This window comes from Pinus tabuliformis, chromosome 1_2, assembly GCF_031772625.1.
Source record: "Pinus tabuliformis cultivar Carrire ecotype Pingquan chromosome 1_2, CPIR1, whole genome shotgun sequence".
NCBI lineage: Eukaryota > Viridiplantae > Streptophyta > Pinopsida > Pinales > Pinaceae > Pinus > Pinus tabuliformis.
The window spans coordinates 590,208,830-590,231,754 of record NC_142298.1 but is presented as its reverse complement, the minus strand read 5'-3'; the positions used below and the strand labels follow the sequence as shown (position 1 = coordinate 590,231,754).

The following is a 22,925-nucleotide window of genomic DNA, read 5'->3' as shown; positions in this document are numbered from 1 at the left end:
GAATTTCTGTTGCGGATGCATGAAGGGTTTTCTGAAGCACCTCATCTTACTTTTAAAATTTAAAAAAAATATGTGTGGCATAATGACAGATCTGGCTGCTTAGAGCTTTAAAACTGTGAATATTGTAATTATTTAGCTGGTTTTAGGGTTTTTAGTTTTGTTTCTTGCATATATTATTTCTGGGTGTCCGATTTTTGTTATTGCAGGTTGCGGGTTGGAAGAAAACATTTTGTCCGAAGCCAGATCTAGGCCTTGGAGGGTAGATCTGGCCTCAGGATCAGCTCTGGCAGGAATATTTACTTCAGATGCGGAAATTTTTTGTGGGATTTTCTGAGTTCCTAGGTTTTCATTTCGGTGGCTGAGAAGTTTCATTTTTTTCTTAGGGCAAGCTGTGTTCATTCATGCAGTTTCTCCTTCACGCTAGACCTGCAAACAAATTGTTGTCTTCGAGCTCCTGCCCACGCAGTTTTCTCATGTTTCTGCCATCATCTGCAGCAGTCATTGTTCTCCGTGCTATCTTCGCACAGCTCCCTTCTTCCTCACGCAAATTTCATCGCTGCCATCACAGCCATCGAAACCCATCTGCTGCCATAAGCTGCAAAAAAAATGAGAAGTGATCTCATAAACTTTCATCCTTGTTCGTATTATCCTGCTGTAACTGCGTCCCCCTTCCATCTTCCTTTGCCACCCCTCGGATCCCTGCTCCTCGCTGCTGCTAACCCTCAGCTCCATCCTATAAACGCAACCCTCCCTCAGCGTGATAAACCTTGCACCTCCATCTATCCGCAGGCCTCAGTCCCTCCTCATCAACGTAGGTCCAACTCTGCCATTTCTCTCTTTCCCTGCATCCTCAGCTCTTTTCTCCATTCTTCTCGTCATTCCCTTTTTCATTTCTTCATATCGCTGCTCCCATTCCACGCACATCTGTAGCCAGCACTCCCGCAGCTCATCCTTCTCTGCCGCGTCCTGTTTTTCCTCCATTAACTCGCAGCTGCAAACTTTTCATTCTTTTCAATGTCCTCGCATACCCTTCCACCATCGAGCTGCCATACGGCTATCTGCGTCCTTGCTCCATTGCTACCTTTCCCATCCGTAATCTTGCTCCATTCCTTGCCATCACTCCCTTGCCCTTGATTGGACCTGCAGCTGCAAAACCAAACACATACATCGATTCATTTGTATATATGCTTTAGGTTTCATTCAATTTCGTTTTTGTATTTTATTTTTGTTTTGTTAAGGTTCAGGTTTAGGTCGGTCGTTCATTTTCTATTTTCTTAGATTTTGGTTTTGGGCTTTCACATTTTTTATTTTTTATTTATTATTTGATTTCATCCTTATTAAGTTTCATTTGATTTTAACTTAAGTTCGATTTTCGGCTTTGTTTTTTTTTATTTTTATTTTTATTTTCCCCTTTTTTCTTTTAACATTTATAAAATTAAAATCCTAAAAAATAAAAAATATTTAAAAATTCCTAAAAATCCAAATCATTAATTTTTTTTTTTTTTTTTATTTGAAAAAAGACTAATTAAAAATTGACAGTTCCTTTTGATGTATGGTATCAATATTTTATCATTTTACTATAGTTAAAAGCGCTTAAATTTTTTATATTTGACGATTAGCTATTTGAAAATGGTAAAGTTCCTAGATTTGGGATTTCTAAGCATGATCATTTAAATTCTAGGATCTGAACTGGTTAGCATTTTGTGGTCATTCAAAGTATTCTATCTTTTGAAAATTTAATTGTCGAAGCTTTGCTAAGTTATTAAAATTGATCATGGTTGCTTGAATGTTTTAATGCTCATCGTATGCTAAACATTTCAGTAAATATTTTCAAGCAATTGTTGAAAGATTTGTTCGTATTTATATTTCCTAAGCAGCGAATCAATTATTTGATTTCCACTTCATCTAGCAAAGGCACTGGTACTAAACATTTAAAGATCTAATCAAGTTTTAAAATTTTCAGGTGCTTGTTTGCCTCGCTGTGTCTCCCAACCCAGCTGATTCCCAGTTGGTCTTCCTTTATCCCATAGGGTCTACCCCCCTTAGCCTAGGGAGACGGCTTAAACGGAGAGATCGGGGATCAGGGTGACAGTCCCCGGTCTGAGCGTTGTCGCGGTGCCTAGACACTCTGCGCGACAACACATCCCATATAATTTTTACACAATTTTAGTTGCTAAATTTGCTGCTGTTATAAACTATTTTTTAAATGCAATCTACTGCTTTAAAACCCTAGTTTATAGTAGCCTTAAGTTTTCTTGATATAGTGTGTTCAGGTAACCTATTTGAAACTCCTTAGGCTATAACCCTAGTCTTTGGATTGACTCAAAGGTTCTTTGAACCCGACTCTTGAAATTACTCCTTTATCCATTGAAAACCCTAATTTGTCATATTCTTGTCAAGTGGATTTTAGGATACTTAGGGGACACTTAGCTTAAGATCCTTGGCTTACTTATTCTTAAGCCCTACTAGGGAAGTCTCTGTTGTGTTAGATTGTGTCCTTCACTAAAGAGGGGGGGGGGGGGGGTGGGTAGTTGCTAAGGTGGCAATAGCAACACTCTTGTGTGTTGCACTTTGTCTAAGTCACTTGAGGCTTTGCACTAGGTGTTAGATTTTGTTGTAATAGGGCCGACTTAGTAAAAAAGGGGTTTCAATGTGTACTCATTCTTTGGGGAGTGCATTGGAGTGTAGTTTTCAAGGGGAGCATTTCCTTTTTTGAGGGGAAATTTTCCTAATGCGTCCACTTGTGCACCTGCCACCTCGCCCCCCCGCGCACACAAAAATTAAAAAAAAGGGAATGTGGGGAAACGTCCCACCTTGGAGTACCCATTTCTCGGGAAGATGGGGAGTGCATAGTACATGCCCTACCCTCAAAAATACATACTCCTGAAGAGGTTCCATCAGCTTGGACAAAACAAGATGAAATTCAAGCAAGGATGTTAGTTGTTGAGCTAGCAACAATTTACTTGATGAGAATGTTCCAAAACTAGAACATAGAAAGATAGCAGACTAAAAAACTAAAATGAGTATATTGTAAGAAACGAAGCGACAGATAGATTGCTTCTTCTTCTTCTTCAAAACTAGATATGAAACAGGTGTATGCGATTCTTTATCTGCTAGCAAAAGTTATGATAAAGATCATGTACTCTCTGCACTATATAAAATGATCAATATGAGTAAAACATTGTTTTAGTTAAAGACAAAATTATAGAAGATTGACTTGATGAGATTGTCCCAAAAGCTATAACGTGGAAAGATATATGGCCATCATAGAAAGATAGTAGTCTTTATTATTTAGAATTTATAGTGAGAAATGGCTGACTAAATGAGTAAAGTACCTACAGGAAAATTGACACAGGCTTTAATGTCCTTCATCTACATAATCATAACTTCCAAGTAATTTCTTTGTATAATTGCTAATCCATATAAAATTTAGGACAATTCGTGGGTCTACTCTATGAGAGAACTCATTGGCTTGGACAAGAACAAGATGAAATTCAAAGAAGGATGACAAATGTTAACTCAACCATCAATCTTAGCTAGAAACCAAGAAAGAACATGATACATTGTACCAATTCAACCATAGATTAAGGATCTAACTCTACTGACCCACTGACGTACAATGAAAACATAGACTTTGGAATGGTGGATGAAGACATACTAGGCTTTGGTGATTGGAATTTTTGACACTGAAGTTAATTCAGAAACTCTTGAAAAATTGGAAAAATGAGCAGCATGAGCTCCAGACTAAGTTGTCTTTACATTTCTTACTCAATGAGAGAACTCATTGGGTTGGACAAGAAAAAGATGAAATTCAAAGAAGGATGACAAATGTTAACTCAACCATCAATCTTTAGCCAGAAACCAACAAGGAACATGATACATTGTACCAATTCAACCATAGATTAAGGATCTAACTCTAATGACCCATTGACATACAATGAAAATATAGACTTTGGAATGGAGGATAAGACATACTAGGCTTTGGTGAGTGGAATTTTTGACACTGAAGTTAATTCAGAAACTCTTGAAAAATTGGCAAAATGAGCAGCATGAGCTCTAGACTAAGTCGTCTTTACATTTCTTACTCTATGAGAGAACTCATTGGGTTGGACAAGAACAAGATGAAATTCAAAGAAGGATGACAAATGTTAACTCAACCATCAATCTATAGACTTTGGAATGGAGGATGAAGACATACTAGGCTTTGGTGATTGGAATTTTTGACATTGAAGTTAATTCAGAATCTCTTGAAAAATTGGCAAAATGAGTAGCATGAGCTCCAGACTAAGTCGTCTTTACATTTTTTTTTTGTTAAAATTGGCAATGAGGGCCAAACTCCATGTGGGTCATCTTATTTATGGTAGCTGATTCAACGAGGTGTAGGATTGATCTAACGATCATTCGATTCCCACATCTATTTATGGAGATATGAATTTATTTGTATTTCTTGACAATTTGTCAACGTTGGCCAGCGAGATAAAATGTGTGGCACGCCGCACACCCCAGCTTAACCTCAATGTTGCATTCAAAGAAAGGAGACATTGTGCCTCATTTCACCATCATCTCAACACAGATCTCCTCTCTCCAAATCTTATTGGGCCAACGTAGGAGCAGTCTCTCTCACACGTGCAAGAAGAAGGATGAAATTTCTGTTTAGGGCAGTGTTGACTGTTTCTAGGGCAGCGTTGAATTTTATGGGCTGCGTTGACCAAGGTGCAGGGCTGCTGGAGGATGTGTTGACCAAGCATTGACCTGCATATTGCTGTTTGGGTGCTGCGTTGATCAACGTTGACTAAAGCGTTGACCAGTGTTAACTGGATAGGACTGACCGCAGGCTGCTGGTTTGTTCACTGCTGTTTTGACCATTGACCGAGGGTTGTTTTGGGCTGTTGATGTTTGCTGTTGAAGACCGAGTTCTTCAAGGTTGACTTGAGGTCAAATAGGAGCTGTTTGACTAGCTTTGACTTTGCTGGTTGCTGATATATTATTGCTGATATAAAATCATAGATTTGTGATATTGTACTATCTCTCTCTCTGCTGAATTATTGAAGAATATAGAAGAATTGATCAAAGGGTTTCCCCACATTGGGGTTTGTCCCTAGCTAGCCGCCACATCTGGTGTCTCTTGTCTTGGCTTGTCTTTTGTCGATTTATTTATGTTCTATCAGCATTTTACTTTATGTTAATGTGATTGCTAAACTGTAAATTGACATTGGGCTAATAAGAAGAAATTGAAGTAAATTGCTCTAAGCGTAGAACATACCATAACTTAACATGGTATTAGAGCTGAGGTGAAGACAAAGCCGAAGCAAGAGCAAGAGCAAGAGCAATCACCGAAGACTGTTGGAAAAAGTCTTAAGACATCATGGTTCCTCATCACACTTCTCCGCCGACGACAAGCTCCATGAGAAGTTTGACTTTCACGGGTGGAAGATGTCTCTCGATCTGACATTGGAAGAATAGGAAGTGTTGGACTACGTGAGAGGTAGAATTATAGAGCTTCCATCAAATGCACCCGTAACTACAAGGAACAAGTACACTAAGGGTGAAGTCAAAGCAAAGAAGATCATTCGAGACTCTATTGACAAGTGCCTGGTGGCCTATGTTTCCGAGCTGAACATCTCCAAGGAGATCTACGATAGACTAGTAAGCTTGTTTAAAGTTAGTGATGCAAATCAAGTTTTGTTCCTAAAAAATAAGCTGAAGGAAATTAAGAAGGCCAAAGATGAGGATATGCAATCCTACTTCTTAAGGGTCAGTGAGATCTAGAATGACCTCCTATTGATTGGAGAAGTCATTCCTGACAGGGAACTGACTATCACAAATCTTGGAGGGCTCCCATCCGAATGGTATGTATTTAGAACCACTCTTCTCAACAATAATCGAATTCCAGGATTTGAGGAATTGATGGCGAGATGCATTCAAGAAGAGACAAGGATGGAAGAGCAGGAAATGCCTTCATTTAAAGGCAAACCCACTGCTTTCTCCTCTCATGCTAAAAGGAGAAATAATTTTGGGTCTAAATCCAAAGGAAAGTCCGGATTGAAAGGTGGAAGGAAGGGAAGATCAATAAATTTGGCCACTATGTGAGGGAGTGTCCAAATAGGAAGGACACATCTCATGACGATGATCAAAATCATTCCCGGGGCAATTCCAACCGCAATTAAAGGAATGGCAGGTTCAATGGCAAAGGAAAGAGGAATGCCAGAAATCAAGGAAGTGGTCAACCCTCCAAGAAAGCAAGGAATTCCAAGTATGAATGTAATGTTGTTAACAATAAGCAAGATGAATATTATCTGATATCGACCCTTTCCACTACCTCTCCTTCGGACTTGTTGGAAAATTGGCTTATTGATAGTGGTGCCTCAAGGCACTTCACTGGTTACAAGGAAGCTCTCTCTAATATGATAGAGAAGGAGACCAACTTGGAGATTATTCTTGGAGATAACTCCACCTATCCCATAAAGGGTGTAGGGAATGTTACTCTTCAATTAAATCAGGGTAACACAATTCATTTGCAAGAAGTCCTATATGTACCTGATTTCAAGAAGAACCTGGTGTCCATTTCAGCAATGGAAGACAAAGGCTACAAGGTGGCCTTCATCGATGGCAAGGTACGTGTGTGGAAAAAGAATTTTAAAGATGCTTTCACCCTTGGGTTTCGAGTTGACTCTTTATATCAAGTTGAAGGAAGTCCGTTGGGAGTCATGTCTTGCAACACAACTCTTCAGTGTGAATTATGCCACCGGAGGTTTGCCCACCTTCATTATAAGGCTCTACCCGATGTGAGACAAATGGTGACCGGTATACCCAAGTTTGAAGTAGAGCAAGAAGGTGTATGTCCCGGGTGTGTCGAAGGAAAACTAAAAAGGGGACCATTCCCCTCAAGCCGTAGTAAGACCTCTGACATTCTGTAGTTGGTTCACTTTGACATATCTGGTATGATGCCTGTGAACTCTTTGGGAGGATATTTATATTATCTCACTTTTACAGATGATTATTCTCGCAAGACTTGGATATACTTCTTGAAAAAGAAGGATGAAGTGTTCTCCTGGTTTCGTCACTTCAAAGCCTTGATCGAGAATCAAACTGAGAAGAGGATCAAGATCTTAAGGACTGATAATGGGACTGAGTATGAATCCAATGAGTTCCATGACTTTTGCAAGGAAGCTGGCATTAAGAGGGAGACCACAACACCATACACTCCTGAGCAGAATGGTGTGGCGGAAAGGAAGAACCATACGATTTTGGAAGCTGTTCGTTCCATGCTCCATGATCAAAGGCTTCCGAAGTTTCTATGGGTCGAAGTTGCAAATACCGCTGTATATGTTCAAAACCGATGCCCTCATCAAGCATTGGATTCCAAGACTCCCAAAGAGATGTTCACTGGTAAGAAACCCGATGTCTCTCATTTTAGAATTTTTGGAAGTCCCGTATATTTTCATGTGCCGAAAGAGAAAAGGAATAAATTGGGTGCATTTGGAAAGAAGGGAATCTTCGTGGGCTATAGCGAAAATTCTAAGGGCTATAGAATCTATGTGGTTGGTCAAAGGGAAGTCGAGATTAGTCATGATGTCACCTTTGACGAAGATATGGCTCTTAGCAAGGTTGACAATCTTCCTATACTAAGGAAAACCAAAGAAGATGACACCAGGAAGCCGGATGAGAAGGAAGATGAGACGATGCTCGATGTGGAAGAACCTATGGATCCTATTGATCCCCCTCCACAAGATCCTTCCTCTTCTAGGAAGAGGCCCTCATGGCTTAGGGGGACACTTGATGATGTCGAAAGACACATTGCACCCAGAGGGACTTTCCGTGAAAGTAAGAAGCCGACCAGGTATCAAGGATACTTTACCATTATGAGCACCATTATTCAAAATGAGCCTTCATCGTTCGAAGAAGCCATGAAGCATCAAGTGTGGAAGGATGCTATGAATGAGGAATACGAGTCCATCATGAAGAACGATGTCTCGGATGTGGTCCCTACACCCGAGGACAAAATAGTTGTCACCTCAAAGTGGCTTTACAAAATAAAGCATGGAGCTTATGGGAGTGCTGAAAAGTATAAGGCTCGCTTTGTCGCTCGTGGCTTCTCTCAAAAGGAAGGCGTAGACTATGATGAGATATTTGCACCTGTTGCCCGATACACCACCATCCGCTCGATCATAGCCCTTGTTGCTTCGCAAGGATGGAACCTACATCAGATGGATGTCAAGACTGCGTTCTTGCATGGTTCGATCTAAGAGGAAGTCTATGTGGAACAACCCGAGGGGTTTGAGATTCATAATTGGGAATCTCACGTGTGCAGGTTGAAGAAAGCCCTCTATGGGCTGAAGCAAGCACTCCGAACTTGGTATGAGAGGATTGATAGCTACTTGATGAAGTTGGGATTCACTAGGAGTGAAGTCGATCCAAACCTTTACTTTAAGGTTGAGGATGATAAGCCTCTCATATTGGTGCTATATGTTGACGACCTCTTTCTGATAGGTGCAGACCCTCTCATTCACAAATGTAAGAGGGAGTTGGCTTCCGAATTTGAGATGAAGGACTTAGGACTGATGCACTATTTCCTAGGACTGGAGGTCTGGCAGAAGCCAGGAGAGATTTTCCTATCTCAAGGAAAATACGTGGTGAAGATATTGGAGAGATTTGGTATAGTGGACCGCAAGCCTGTGACTACCCCGATGGAGCTTAACTTCAAGAAGTTATGCAGTAGTGTTGCCGGACCTGTTTTGGGAAATGCTATTGAGTATCGTCAACTCATAGGAGCATTAATGTTCTTGGTGAACTCTCGCCTGGATATATGTTTTGCAGTCAACACGTTGAGCCAATATATGGTTGAGCCTCATCACTCACACTGGATTGGTGCCAAGAATCTTTAGAGATATGTTGGGGGCACAATCACTCATGGGTTGAGATACACTGCCGGAGATGTGAGGCTACATGGATATACCGATGCTGACTGGGCAAGCAGTGGGGAGGATTGCAAGAGCACTTCGGGGTGCTGTCTCTTTGGGTTCTGCCTCGATATCCTGGATGAGCAGGAAGCAGAAGTGTGGCTTTGAGCACCATTGAGGCAGAGTACATTGCTGCAAGCATGGCCTCCTGTGAGGCTGTCTAGTTGAGGAAGCTTTTCAGTGAGTTGTTTGGACATACATTGGATACTACCGTGATCCTTTGCGACAACCAGAGTGGGATTTGTTTATCCGAGAATCCCGTATTTCATTATCGCTCCAAGCATATTGATATCTGGTACCACTTTATCCGGGATATGGTACAATGAGGAGCAATAAGGCTCCATCATATCGATACAGATGAGTAGGTCGCCGACATTCTGACGAAGCCCTTGGGAAAGGTCAAATTCTTGACTTTCCGAAAACGACTAGGAGTCATTGAGAGACCCTCTTATGAGGGTCTTGTATGATGCATGCATTGAGCTCTGGGAGCTCTGGGGGGGCTTGGGGTACTTCTTGGAGCGACGAGCGACCACAGGACAACTTACCCTCCCCTAGTGGTGCGCTGTGTATAGGGTTAATGGTTCAGCCTTCCCCTGTGATACCCCATGGCGACTTGTAGGCAGGATGAGTGGTTCATCCTTCTCGCGGCATCCTACCCATGTAGTCTGGGACTCATGGGAAGTACCTCTCATTTGGCCAATGAGTAGGGAAATGAGGATAGGGACCATAGTAGTACCAATGGACGCATCGTGTATCTACCGTACTCCCTATGCTAGGATGACCTTGATCTGGGATCAATTGGAACTGACTTCGGGTCAGTAAGAGTGATATAGCTCACTCTCTCTTGGAACTGATCTGGGATCAGTAAGAGTGGTATGACACACTCTCTGGGACTGACTTCGGGTCAGTAAGAGTGCTATTGAGCACTCTCTTTTATCTGGGACTAACTTCGGGTCAGTAGAGGATGGTATGATACATCCTCGATCATTTCTTCTTCTTCATAGTTCAGTAGAGCAGAGCCGAGCAGTGCAGGGCAATGCATTTGATGGCAGAGATAGTACCGACGGTTAGATGGATTGGCAGATGGAGTTCTCCCTAGTTGAGAGGGAGTGTTAAAATTGGCAACTAGGGCCAAACTCCATGTGGGTCATCTTATTTATGGCAGCTGATATTTTTCTTGGATTCCTCTTGTCGAGAGGTGTAGGATTGATCTAACGATCATCCAATTCCGACATGTATTTATGGAGATATGAATTTATTTGTATTTCTTGACAATTTGTCAAGGTCGGCCAACAAGATAAAGTGTGTGGCACACCCCCAGCTTAACCTCAACGTTGCATATAAAGGAAGGAGACATTGTGCCTCATTTCACCATCATCTCAACACACATCTTCTCTCTCCTAATGTTATTGGGCCAACGTAGGAGTAGTCTCTCTCACACGTGCAAGAAGAAGGACGAAATTTCTGGTTAGGGCAGTGTTGACTGTTTCTAGGGCAGCGTTCACTTTTTTGGGCTGCGTTGACCAACGTGCAGGGCTGCTGGAGGATGCGTTGACCAAGCGTTGACCTGTGCATTGCTGTTTGGGTGCTGCGTTGACCAAAGCGTTGACTGGTTAGGGCTGACCGCAGGCTGCTGATTTGTTGACTGCTGTTTTGACCATTGACCGAGGGCTGTTTTGGGCTGCTGATGTTTGCTGTTGAAGACCGAGTTCTTCAAGGTTGACTTGAGGTCAAATAGGAGCTGTTTGACTAGCTTTGACTTTTCTGGTTGCTAATGTATTATTGCTGATATAAAATCACAGATTTGTGATATTGTACTCTCTCTCTCTCTACTGAATTATTGAAGAATATAGAAGAATTGATCAAAGGGTTTCCCCACATTGGGTTTGTCCCTGGCTAGCCACCACATCTGGTGTCTCTTGTCTTGGCTTGTCTTCTGTCGATTTATTTATGTTCTATCAGCATTTTACTTTATGTTAATGTGATTGCTAAACTGTGAATTGACATTGGGCTAATAAGAAGAAATTGAAGTAAATTGCTCTAAGCATAGAACATAGTACATACCATAACTTGACACTTTTACTATTTCATGAAAAAATGTGCAAGAAATAGTGAGCCAAAGTGGCCGAAAAGTATGGTTCATTTCAGAGAAACAATTATATTAATGCTTGTAAAGAACCAACTGATAGACATTATTTATCCACTGACCGAAGAATAATGCAGAACAGACATTGGTATGTATAGCAACTGATTAGTGCACACAGTGGAAGCAAAGAATTGATGAGGCGATCACTCTCGAATTGATTTTCTATAACATAATAGCATACTTGTAATACAACAATAATTCAAAATTGGTTACTTCGCCATAAATCTTTTGCTAAAGACAAAAATAGCTAGTCTTTTTTTTATAGATCTCTGGCCTTCGTTCTTCAAGTTGATTGTGAACGGATCATTGATTTACAAATTTGCCAAAATTTTCCCTTTTTACATAGTTTGGAGGAGTTATTTTGATCCATTTTGGATCGAACTACAACCAAGGGATGTTTTGAAATACCTTGAACTATGGAAATGGGTAAATTTTAAAATGATAAGTTTATTATTTTTAACATCAGAGTGCTAAAAACAACGTAACCCCTATTAAGAAGGTTGGTGCAGGGAGGTGAATTGCTAAGTTATTTTATGATAGTTTAGAAGCACTAGTTATAAAAATGCAATGAGAGAGAGATTACAAAAATAATTGTGGACTCAAACATTGCCTGATGCTATTTCGGGCAGCCAAGATGACGGGACCTACCCTGTTTTAAGTAGCCAGGATGATTATCATTTTTTGAAATTGCTAATCTTGTCTTTACATGCTTTCAGCTTCTTATGTGGTACAATGGCTACCAGATACATATGAAATATATGCAAGTTCCCTCCTTGACTTGGGGATTATAACTTTAATAAGTAGAACATAAGTCTGTTTTTTTGTACTTTTATACGAGGACGTGAGCTATCTGTTTAGCCATAACACACATATGTATTCAAAATAGACGTGCTTCAGATGTTTTAAGAACATGAAATATGACAGGATTAGAATCTAGTGCGTAGAAGCTTATAAAATTATATTTCTTTAGATTTCTTTTCCACGAGAAAGGACTAGGTTAAGAATGGCCTTTCTTCTCTTTTTGACAGAGGTATTTAGATTTGCAATATAATAAAGTAAGATAGCTAAACCAATATCTGACTGTTGTTTATGAAATTGTTCAAAGCATTATCAGTGTTTCTGCTTTGCCTTGGGATTAAAAATACTAAAAACACTCCAGGAAAAATTGTTAGAAGTTAGAACAACCTAATTTTGTCTCGGGATAACTCTTAAGACATGTAAATAGTTGCAAGAGTGGCTTATTTGACTCATCCTGTTTCTGTCCCAAATTTGTTTTCACATTGGTATTTGAAGCTGTACTTTATGTTGCAGGTCTTAGTTTATCATGACTTGCTGCAGATGACGCAACATCCACACCATGCCCAGGTAAGGTTCCATCGTCTATTTTATCAAACTAAAGATTTGTTAAATACCCAATTTGTTAGAAGTGTGAATATTTTTTTTGTGAAAGAAAGCGCAGAGCAACTAGCAAAACAAAAAGCTTCTTTTAATTTCTGTTTGACATTTTACTTTTTCCTTTCCAGGTTACACCCAAGTTCTGCAAGGCCTATGGGAACATAGGAATTGCTATCAATGAAGCATTGTGCAAGTACAGAGAAGAGGTGGTTTCCCAGAAGTTTCCATCTGCTGCGCATACTCCTTATCGAATTGACCAATCTAGTGTTGAAACTTTTATTTCTGAACTTAGTAAGAGAGGACTGGGGAAAGCAGCGGAGGCAGCTGCTGCAGCCGCTGAGAATGACAATAAATCTGGAGAACCAAGGATCAGTACACTTCCAGACTAGATTAGCATGAATGACCTTATTATTGTGTTTTGTGTGAAAAGAGAGGACTGGGCAAAATAACAGTGATAGCTGATACAACTGCTTAGAATGATGATAAGGCCGTTCATCCACTAACCGATATTCTTGAATCTTCTAAAACGAAATCCCAGAGAATAAATTACATTTTCGCTGCCAATTTTGCACCTAAGTAGCAGTTTATTCTGCCCCTTTTCAAAATATCTAAATACATTATCAAGCTGCAATAGAGATCACATCCACTTGGAATATTCCAGATTGAAGCAACAAGGTTACTGCTTATGTAATAACATGAATTGTTCGGATTTTAACTAGTAATAGCTCCCCCTGAATATTTGCATGTAATTTAATTTGGCAAGTGCACACACCAACTAACACCTATGCTTGTTATGTCACCTCTACTGACATTGTTTGGATTTTAACTAGTAATAGCTCCCCTGAATATTTGCACGGAATTTAATTTGCAAGTGCACACACCAATTAGCACCTATGCTTGTTATGTCACCTCTAGTGACATATAACATCGGTTTTTTTCATTAGCTTCGTACAGAGGACATTTTTGTTATGTCACCTCTAGTGACATATAGCATCCGTTTTAACTTTTTTTTCATTAGTTTGGCCAGTACAGAGGAAATTTTTCATATTTGCAAAGTTAACCCTTAAGTTTTGAGCTTGAGCTTTATGATTGTTGAGGTCTGCCTGCTGTGGGCATCAGGGCGACAGAACCCAAGGCCGGCTATGGGCACCAGGGCTACAAAACACAAGGCACAACATCAGTGGCAGTGATTAAAGGCACCAGGGCTATAGAACCCAAGCCCTGCAATGGGCACCAGGGCTACAGAACCCAAGGCACGACATTAGCAGCAGTGATTAAGACCTGCAATGGGCACCAGGGCTACAGAACTCAAGGCACGACATTAGCAGCAGTGATTAAGGGTAGGATAGGATAAGATAAGATAAGATAAGATAATTGTATTTATGTCCAACTAATGACCACAAAGTAAGTCAAAGGGACTGTTGAGTACAATGATGTCCATAAAATGTGGGAGAACCAAACGGTCTCCTATAAAAAATACAATGCATGAATATAAAAGGTACAATGCAAGAACATAAAAGATACAATATATGGAATGCCCTGACGAAGAGGATCTGACCCATCTCTCCTAACATCCGAGACTGACTGAAGAGCACTAAAAAAAATTCCACAAAGTTTGTTGGCCTGATGAAGGGTCTGAGATGGTTTAGCTGTTGGGGTCTCGTGTGGTGGGGTGAGGTCCCACGGATTCTCATTGGTCTAGAGTCTGGATGTGAAACAGTATTGAGTGTTCTCTCTGTGCCCCTGTCTGAAGGTAGTACCCTGAAAAATGTTGTGATCCTCTGTGTGGGGTCTGGTTTGATGGGAGGCTGAAGAATATAGGCTCGGAACCTAAGAGCCTTCTGCATATATAGGGCCAAACATCTCTGATCGGGATACCTGAAAAAGTCTGTGAGGGTCTGAGAGTCTTTGAACAAGCAATGGAACCTTCCTCTGATCTCGTAGTAGATAGGGCATCCAAAATTGAATTGCACCTTGGTCTCTACTTCCTATAAATGACATTCCTGATAGATTTTGTTTGGCCTATCAATCCGGTGGTCCTTCTCTACCCAAAGTCTATGAGAACCTACTCTGAACTGGCCTAGAGGAATGTGAAGAGCACGTATCTAGTGGTGAAACGTATACTGGGGTCAAATAATGAGTCCGTCTTTCAACTCCAAGAAATGCTCAGCGTAGAAGGCCATCTTTGGGCGCAACCCTCCCGGAGGATTGACCTAGGTGACTTGGACAAACTGCCTGTGGATGTCCTCCCTGATGATCTTGTTCAACTCTTGTCTAGGAGGTAGAAGGTGACCAAGAGCATCCAAGGAAACTCCTATAAACCAACATCTAGCCAGGGTCGAGGGAGTAGAACAAGCAATATTCTCAGAAGAGCAATATGCCAAGTAAGGGTAACGGTCCCTACTCTTTATCGAGTCTGCAAATCCCCAGAAGCGATGCAAGAATTAGACCAAATTGAACACTGTCTCAAGCCGAAAGGGTTGAGCTCCAAACTCTGCAAGGATGATGTGCTGAGGTATTGTCTGTTTGCATCTAATGATGCAGCGGAGAAGAAGAGTCTGGACTCTCTCAACTGAAGCCCAATCCGACTCAAGTAAAGACGGTCCCCAAATCTCTGAGCCATATAGAACAGTGGGACGGATCAAGGTGTCCATGAGGCTCATCTTGGATGAGATGTCCTGGAAGTGATGTCAAAAGCACTGTGTCTCGAGAAGGGCTAAAGATCCATATCCTTTGTTGATCTGAGGCTGAAGAGCTGGTCGAGAAGGGCTAAAGATCCATATCCTTTGTTGATCTGAGGCTGAAGAGCTGGTCTGGTCGCAAACTAAAGCGGGGCCCTGAGAATTGCACCCCCAGGTATGTATACGTGTTGGTGATCTCAACTTCCTCCTCTCTGAATAGGAAGTGAAGGTCCAAAGTTTTCTTGACCCTATTGAAGATCATAACCTTGATTTTACCCAGGAGGACCGTCAATTGTCGAAGATTGCAAAACAAAGCTAAGGCATCCAACTGCCTCTGTAATCCTTTTGGAGACGAGGAGAGGAGGACCACATCGTTGGCAAAGAGTAGAATATATATCATGACCTCATGAAGATATATATCATGACCTCGTGAAGAAGGCAACCATCAGTGTCCTGGATATGCTCGTGTAGAAAAGCCTCCAACTCATCAATATAAATCCCAAACAGGATAGAGGACAATGGACAACCCTGTTTAACCCCAATAGTGCTTCGGATGAGATCAGACATCCCATGAACCATGCGAAGACGACCAAGGACGGACTCATATAGGCACGTAATAGTGTCAATAAGGTTGCCCATATCCCTTGTAAAGGGAACTAGCCCCTCCCATTAAAAAAAAAAGGTTGCCGGGATGCCTGTACTGTATGAAATTTTAGTTTTCAAACTGGATATAGAAGTAGTCTCTATTACGATTTCCACGATTCGTCCGCTGCCACTTTAGCTTTTATGATTGCCACACCAAACAATCATTTCAGCTTTTACGATGTTACATCAAACCCTGTATGCTCACAAAATTCACGTATCGTTTAGTTCTTTACCCAAATGAAACTCTTCATCCCTGGTCCTCTCTGTTGTAAATGGATGTTGACTTTTTTTAAAATTTTTGATGTGGAAGTTGGAACTTTTTCCACGTGAGATCGATGGTTCTTCGTATTCTTCAATGCCATGGCGTGAGAAAAGGGGCGATACGACTTCATAATCTTCAACCCGATGCCGTGAGATAAGGGGCATTCCGGGCATTTATATGGCATCTTTTATCCATAAAACTTTAAAATTGACTGGGGAATATGTCTGAAAGTTAATTTCACTTTGTTGAAATGATGTAGACTAGGGAATATGTTTGGAAGCTAACTTCACTTTGTTGAAATGATATAGTATTTTGTTTTGAGAAGTTTAATGTTAATTGAATTTTGTATTAAAAGAAATATAATAAAAAATATTCATGATATTTATGTTTTTGTTTTTTTAATATAAAAATATTAAAAGATCTAAAAGAGTAACGCGTGACTCCACCTCATAGCCTTCTACTTGATAATGTTTATAGAAAATTCTGGAAAAAAGCATGTGCACAAATAGCGTTTAATAATACTTATATGTAGATGAAATTAAGATTATTTAGTATTTTTTAAATTATTTTTTTTAGTACGATGGAATTAATGTATGATAATTTTGTATTTTTTTAATAATTTTTTTAGTAGAATGGAATTAATGTATTGAGATTAAGATGAGAAATATTAATATTATTATTTATTATTATTATTATATAAGATAGAAAGATAATTTTTATTTAAAAATTATATTATATTTATAAGAATTATTTGCATATTTGTAAAACTTAGGCTGAGAGGTTTTCCTACATGGAAATTGAAAAGAAGTTGATTATAAAAATTTACATTATAAAAAACTAATGCCTCCAACCCACATACGTCTGATTTCTCAACTTATATTCTTTCTTTAACTTCCCAAATATTTTTTTCTTTAACTTACTTACCAACATAACTGATCTATTTTTTTAAACTTACCAACATAACTGATCTATATATATATGTCTTCATCGGAAATAATAGTTTGCTTAGCTAGGTCCACTTTTAAGTATGGTTAGCCTTCACTGTTAAGAAACTTCTATCCGCTTTCAGAATTTTCAACTCTTCCTATCTTTAGACATGTGTCAACCACAACCGCCTAAATATAATCTTAGACATGTGCCAAATACCATCACCTCAACCACCTATAATCTTAGACATGTGCCAACCACCACCACCTCCTATCTTTAGACATGTGTCAACCACAACCGCCTAAATATAATCTTAGACATGTGCCAAATACCATCACCTCAACCACCTATAATCTTAGACATGTGCCAACCACCACCACCTAAATATAACCTTGGGGAGAAAGGGTTTTGATTATTCAGACACACTTGCAAGGAAAGAGTATATTTGTGGGGAGAAAGGGTTTTGATAATTCAGACACACTTGCAAGGAAAGAGTATATGTTTAGGTACATGATTTGATATGGTGCCCTTTTCGTTTGATGTGTATATTCCTAAGTTCCTAGAGGGCCAGATCATATGGTATGACAAAATAATAATGCTGGTGGGTACATTGTTTTAATGTGTAACTTTTTATATTTTTCCAAGTTATTAGAAGATAATTTAGATTATGATTGATATGCACAAAGAATTTGACTGTAATTATCATAATTTCAATATATTTTTGATGTATAACCAACCGCAATTATTATTATTTTTTGTTTTAGTCTTCAAAAACATAAAGCACACTTTGTTGTCATTAAATTAAATGATCAAAATACATGAAGATATTACAACAATATATATGTTAAAATGAATTGATTGAATGTCCAAATATGCCTACTCTATCCAAGTGACAATAATTAAGATATTACAACAATATATATGTTATTGAAAAATGAATTGACTGAATGTCTGACTACGCCTACTCTACCCAAGTGACAATAATTAAGATATTACAACAATATATATGTTATTGAAAAATGACTTGGTTGAATGTCCAACTATGCCTACTCTACTTAAGTGACAATAATTAAGATATTACAACAATATTGTTATTGAAAAATGAATTGATTGAATGTCCAACTATGCCTACTTTATCCAAGTGACAATAATTAAGATATTACAACAATATATATGTTATTGAAAAATGAATTGATTGAATGTCCAACTATGCCTACTCTACCCAAGTGACAATTGCAATTTCATCTCTCTTTAAAAAAATTAATTTAAATATTTATAATAAATGTAAAATTAATATAAATTAATATTCATTTTTAATATATACATATTATATCAATTTTATATTAGTGGTACTTTGGATTTTTTTAAAATAAATTTTTTATTTCTTAAAAATATTATGTTCATACATTCTAGCACAATAGACAAAAAATCCGTCATTCTTGCACAATAAACAAAATGTACGTGGTGGCAATGTGCAAAAAAGCAAGAGCAGTGGCAATGCACAATAAACAAAAAACCCATGTCATTCTTGCCCAATAAACAAAAGGCACGTGGTAGCAATGTGTGAAAAAGCAAGAGCAGTGACATTGCCACCATGTGACTCTTGTTAAACTAGGCATTAAGTAAAGTTGAAGGTGTTGATTGCTCGAAGATTATGTATTGTTGATATTTTGAAATTGAAAATGTCACAACTATTAAGAAAGTAATCTCCATTGCATGAACAATCCAAAACTATATATACCTCACTCTTATGCTTAGAGACAAGGGTAATATATTCTTTAGGGTTCAAGGTCATTTAACAATCATTCCCCCAATTACCCGAGATAAACCCAATTAACACATGTTTCCATGTAGCAAAACACCCCCCCACCCTCAAGCTTGTAGGCAAGGGTAATATTTTTTAGGGCTCAAGGCCATTTAACAATCGCCCCCCCCAACCAAAGTTGTACTAAGTAAGAATGTTTTTCAGATGCGAAGCGTTGGGAGCATCATTTTCAAAAAATAATCGAAAGAGAAGCACGCATATATATATATATATATATATATATATATATATATATATATATATATATATATATATATATGATGTCAAATTAGTTGCAGAATATATGAAAACATACATATTTGTACATAAATCAAGATAGAGGTATTCATAGTATATAAATAATTAATTATTCAAGCATCAACCATCTAAAATATAAATTCTATCAATCATAAACAAACATACAATTTTTTAAGTCATATAATAGAAATTAGACCACTAAATTATGGAGTGAGATAGGTTATTGGCAACTGTCAATAATAACATGACCAAATAGTTATGTTTAAAAAAAGAGCATCTACACATTGAAATATGAAGATTAAAATATCTAAAATAGTAAACTGAGCTAGTTTTTAAACACCTCTCTATGGAAGAAGTGTTCCCAAAATGTGATAGCACCCATGTTACGAAATGTCGTAGTTGTTGGATATCACTGCCATACATGTTCAACCACTCCTTGACAAATAATGTTTCACCATAATTTATATTAGAATGCTCATCATTAGTGTCATTCTTCATTCTTTTCCTCTTGTTTAGCCTTTGTCTCTACCTCGATTCTCGAGGGACATTAGTCAACGCCACCCAATTTTGATCAAACTACGTAATCTAAGCCTTAAAATATGGTAGAAGAAACTTAACATGCCTAATCAATGATTTTGGTTTGAGTGAAGGGTACATTTTTCTAAGGCCATGGAAAAGGAGTTCAACAATTAACATCAACAACAAAAGGTACATAGGGCTTGGTGCTCATGATTAAATGTTGATCAGATGCCCTCATACATGATAGAATCCTATGAAATGTTGCAATCCCATTGAACATGAAATCCTAAAAAATATTAATCCCGTTGAATTTTGAATGGGATATGAAATTATACTTTCTCCATATGAAGTACAATGAGGTTAAACCCCTTAAACATCCTAAAACAATCAATGGTAATGTTAAAAATTTAAGTAAAATGATAATTTATCATAGTACTTTAAGAATTTTGCATTATCATTAGGTAGCGTCCATGGAGCACCTAGGGGGCATCCAGAAAGCATGAAGGGAACATAGTTTGACACATGAGAGCATGATAGTTGCAAATTTTTAGGAAGTGCACAAAATGAGGCTATAACATGGTTTCATTTATGAGAGTGTGCTTTGAGGAGTATCCTATAGTACTTTCACTCAGAGTAGAATTGTGGGAGGCATGGTTCCAACAACCATGCCCCCAATCACTAGAGATAAACTCAATTCACACACACACAAGCACACATTTTTTGCCAAGGAAAAAATCGAAACTTTAGTTATTAGTGTAAAATAAGCTACATTCAAAAGTACACACACACACACACACACACACACACACACACATATATATATTGTTGGAAATCCATCAACCAAGGGGGTCTCCCCGATGTGAAGGCCCAATTAGACCTCACATCATTTGGAATAGGAGCCCCATTCAAAGTATCCACCATGTTGCGATATATTCTTATAGATTTGCCTTGGCTTTAGCTATCAGTAAGAGAGAGAAGCGTGTATGTGCCTTTGGGAAAAGAAGTATACTTCGTGAATGTTCAGTTGCAGGTGTATCAAGGTTTTTCTATTGCAGAGGGAGGAAAGGTGAGCCTCTAAGAGAGAGGTAATAATACCACCCTAGTAGAGGCACACACAAGCAAAAGAGAACCGCCTAATATCAAGCAGAATAGTCCACATAAATGCGATGATTTTTACAACCATTACAACACATTTTCAATTAGATAAGCACTAAAATAACTGACATAGTTCAACTACTTTAGTATAGGTGAAAGAAAACATGAATCGTAAACATTCACAGAACAATCTTACGAATATTCATAAACCGTTCATGAAAACGTGTTGGCCATTAGGCTTCAATTATTGAATAAAAGTCCAAAGATACATGAGTACAATGAACATCACTAGCTCCAATAGCGGAGCGTTGGAGCCACGACTTGCTCACTAAAAGTGATGGCTCTGTCTCTGATTTCTTATGGGAGAAGCCAAGGTGAAAAGTCCTTTTATTGTACAATGAGGGTGTATATATAACAAGTGGAGTGATCCTTCACCTCCCTTGTGACTCTTGGACTACCCTCATGACAGTTTGACTTCTCTATGACCTTTTGACTTCCTACATGAATTTTCACATTACATGAATGACTCTTGGACTTCCACTTTACATTATATTTCTCAATTCTAGAATTTACATAATCCACAAGATGATGTGGCACATGATGACTCATGACACTGATGACATGGACTACATGATGATGTGGCAGTGTTAAGTCACTCTTTGCTGCTAGTTTCTTTGTGTCTTCTCGACAGATAGAACATGGTCTTTTCTTTCTCCTCCTCATGACTTGAAGATAAGGAGTCTTCAATGTGGTCTTGATCTTATGTCTTCTATTGTAATCTTGTGTTCATCTTCTCGCCTGATGATCATCCAGTCTCTTTAGATCCATAGGTGTCTCTTAGCATGCTCTCCTCCATCGCTTTCATCATCATCCTGTCATAGCATGAAAGAATACACCTGTGACTGCAATCCACTCATGGAAATACAACATCGGTCCGATAAACCCCTAATCAAACATGCTTTATGAAATCACTTGTTCGGTCTGGAACTGGTGACTAGTTGAGTGACTGACTCAACGATTACGCATTTCCACAGGTCAAGGTCTGGGACTGAGGTTTGAAACTGTGCAATGTGCAGTTCTAGAGGCTTGGGAATAGGACTGTGCAGTTAAGGGACTCAATAGCTCAATTTGGAGGCTTGAGGTTTGAGACTGTAAAATGCACATTTTTGAAGGCCTAGGCCGAACGACTGCGTAGTTGAGGGAGTTAGGAGGTCAAGCCTGAGGATTGAACTACACAGTTCATATAGGAAAACACGCTGGGAGGTTGCGTAGTTGAGGGGTTCAAGGGCTGAAGCTTGAGGCTTAAAGTTTCCCAATGTGAAGTTCAAGAGGGACATAAGCCAAGTTATTGTGCAGTTCAAGAGCTCAAGGCCGAGGCTTGATGCTTGAGACTGCATAGTGCACAAAGAAGGTTGGCTGGAGGCAAGGATTGCACAGTTTTGGAGCTTAAGGGCTGGGATTGAGCAATGAGAATGTGTAGTGCACAATTATGGAAGGAAGAAACTGTTTATTGCATAGTGCCAAGAGAAAAGGCTGCTTCTTAAGGGTTGAGACTGAAGAATGCACAATTCAGGGGGGCTAAAGGAGGCTGAGTGGTCCGAGAGGAGAGTTTTCCCAATTTGACTAAGTGTCGGATCAATGAGATGAAGATAAGTAAAATCATGACTTTGAACATGACCACACAATTATATCACTTGAAGACACAATATGGAACACTCATAACACATGAACAACATCATTTCCTTAATGTAACAACTTTGTGACGACTTACACCAAGTGCGACACTAAAGATACAATTTGCAATGACTGTGATGACACTTGTGTGACAGTGATTAAAAATTTGTAAACAAGTGTGATACATTTTTACATGGTAAGACCATCTCATTTACACAAATTTTACCTCTTGAAACCACCAAAACTAGCTTTCGTGCATTGTGCAACACTCCACATGCTAAAATATGACATATACTATATGAAGAGAAAAGTGCGTACGACAGTGAAAGAGACACATGCTAGAGGGAAGATAACATGAAAATGAAACTAATTAAAGTGAAAGCGACAAACGAAAGAATGAAAATGACACTCGCGAAAGCAAAGTTGCGCAAAAGCGACAATTTGAAAAACTCACCAAAATAGAAGTACAAATGCAGCCAAAAGTGGAAGACTGTCAATGAAAGCGTGCACTAACTATTGACATAGGTTGATTATTACACATGCACTATCTTGATGGATC

At 38.9% G+C, this 22,925-nt stretch overlaps 1 protein-coding gene across 6 annotated transcripts in view; it reads left to right on the top strand.

Moving 5' to 3' along the window:
• The window catches only part of LOC149207033 (3-methyl-2-oxobutanoate hydroxymethyltransferase 1, mitochondrial-like), a 79,709-nt gene extending 66,409 nt beyond the window's left edge, over positions 1 to 13,300 (top strand). For all 6 annotated transcript variants that reach the window (XM_089395642.1, XM_089395641.1, XM_089395643.1 and 3 more), the window contains 2 exons: positions 12,418 to 12,471; positions 12,630 to 13,300. In XM_089395642.1, coding sequence (XP_089251768.1) covers positions 12,418 to 12,471; positions 12,630 to 12,890 — 315 coding nt within the window. In that variant the 3' untranslated portion in view covers positions 12,891 to 13,300. The remainder of the gene's footprint in view (positions 1 to 12,417; positions 12,472 to 12,629) is intronic.
• Positions 13,301 to 22,925: the final 9,625 nt, after the last annotated feature.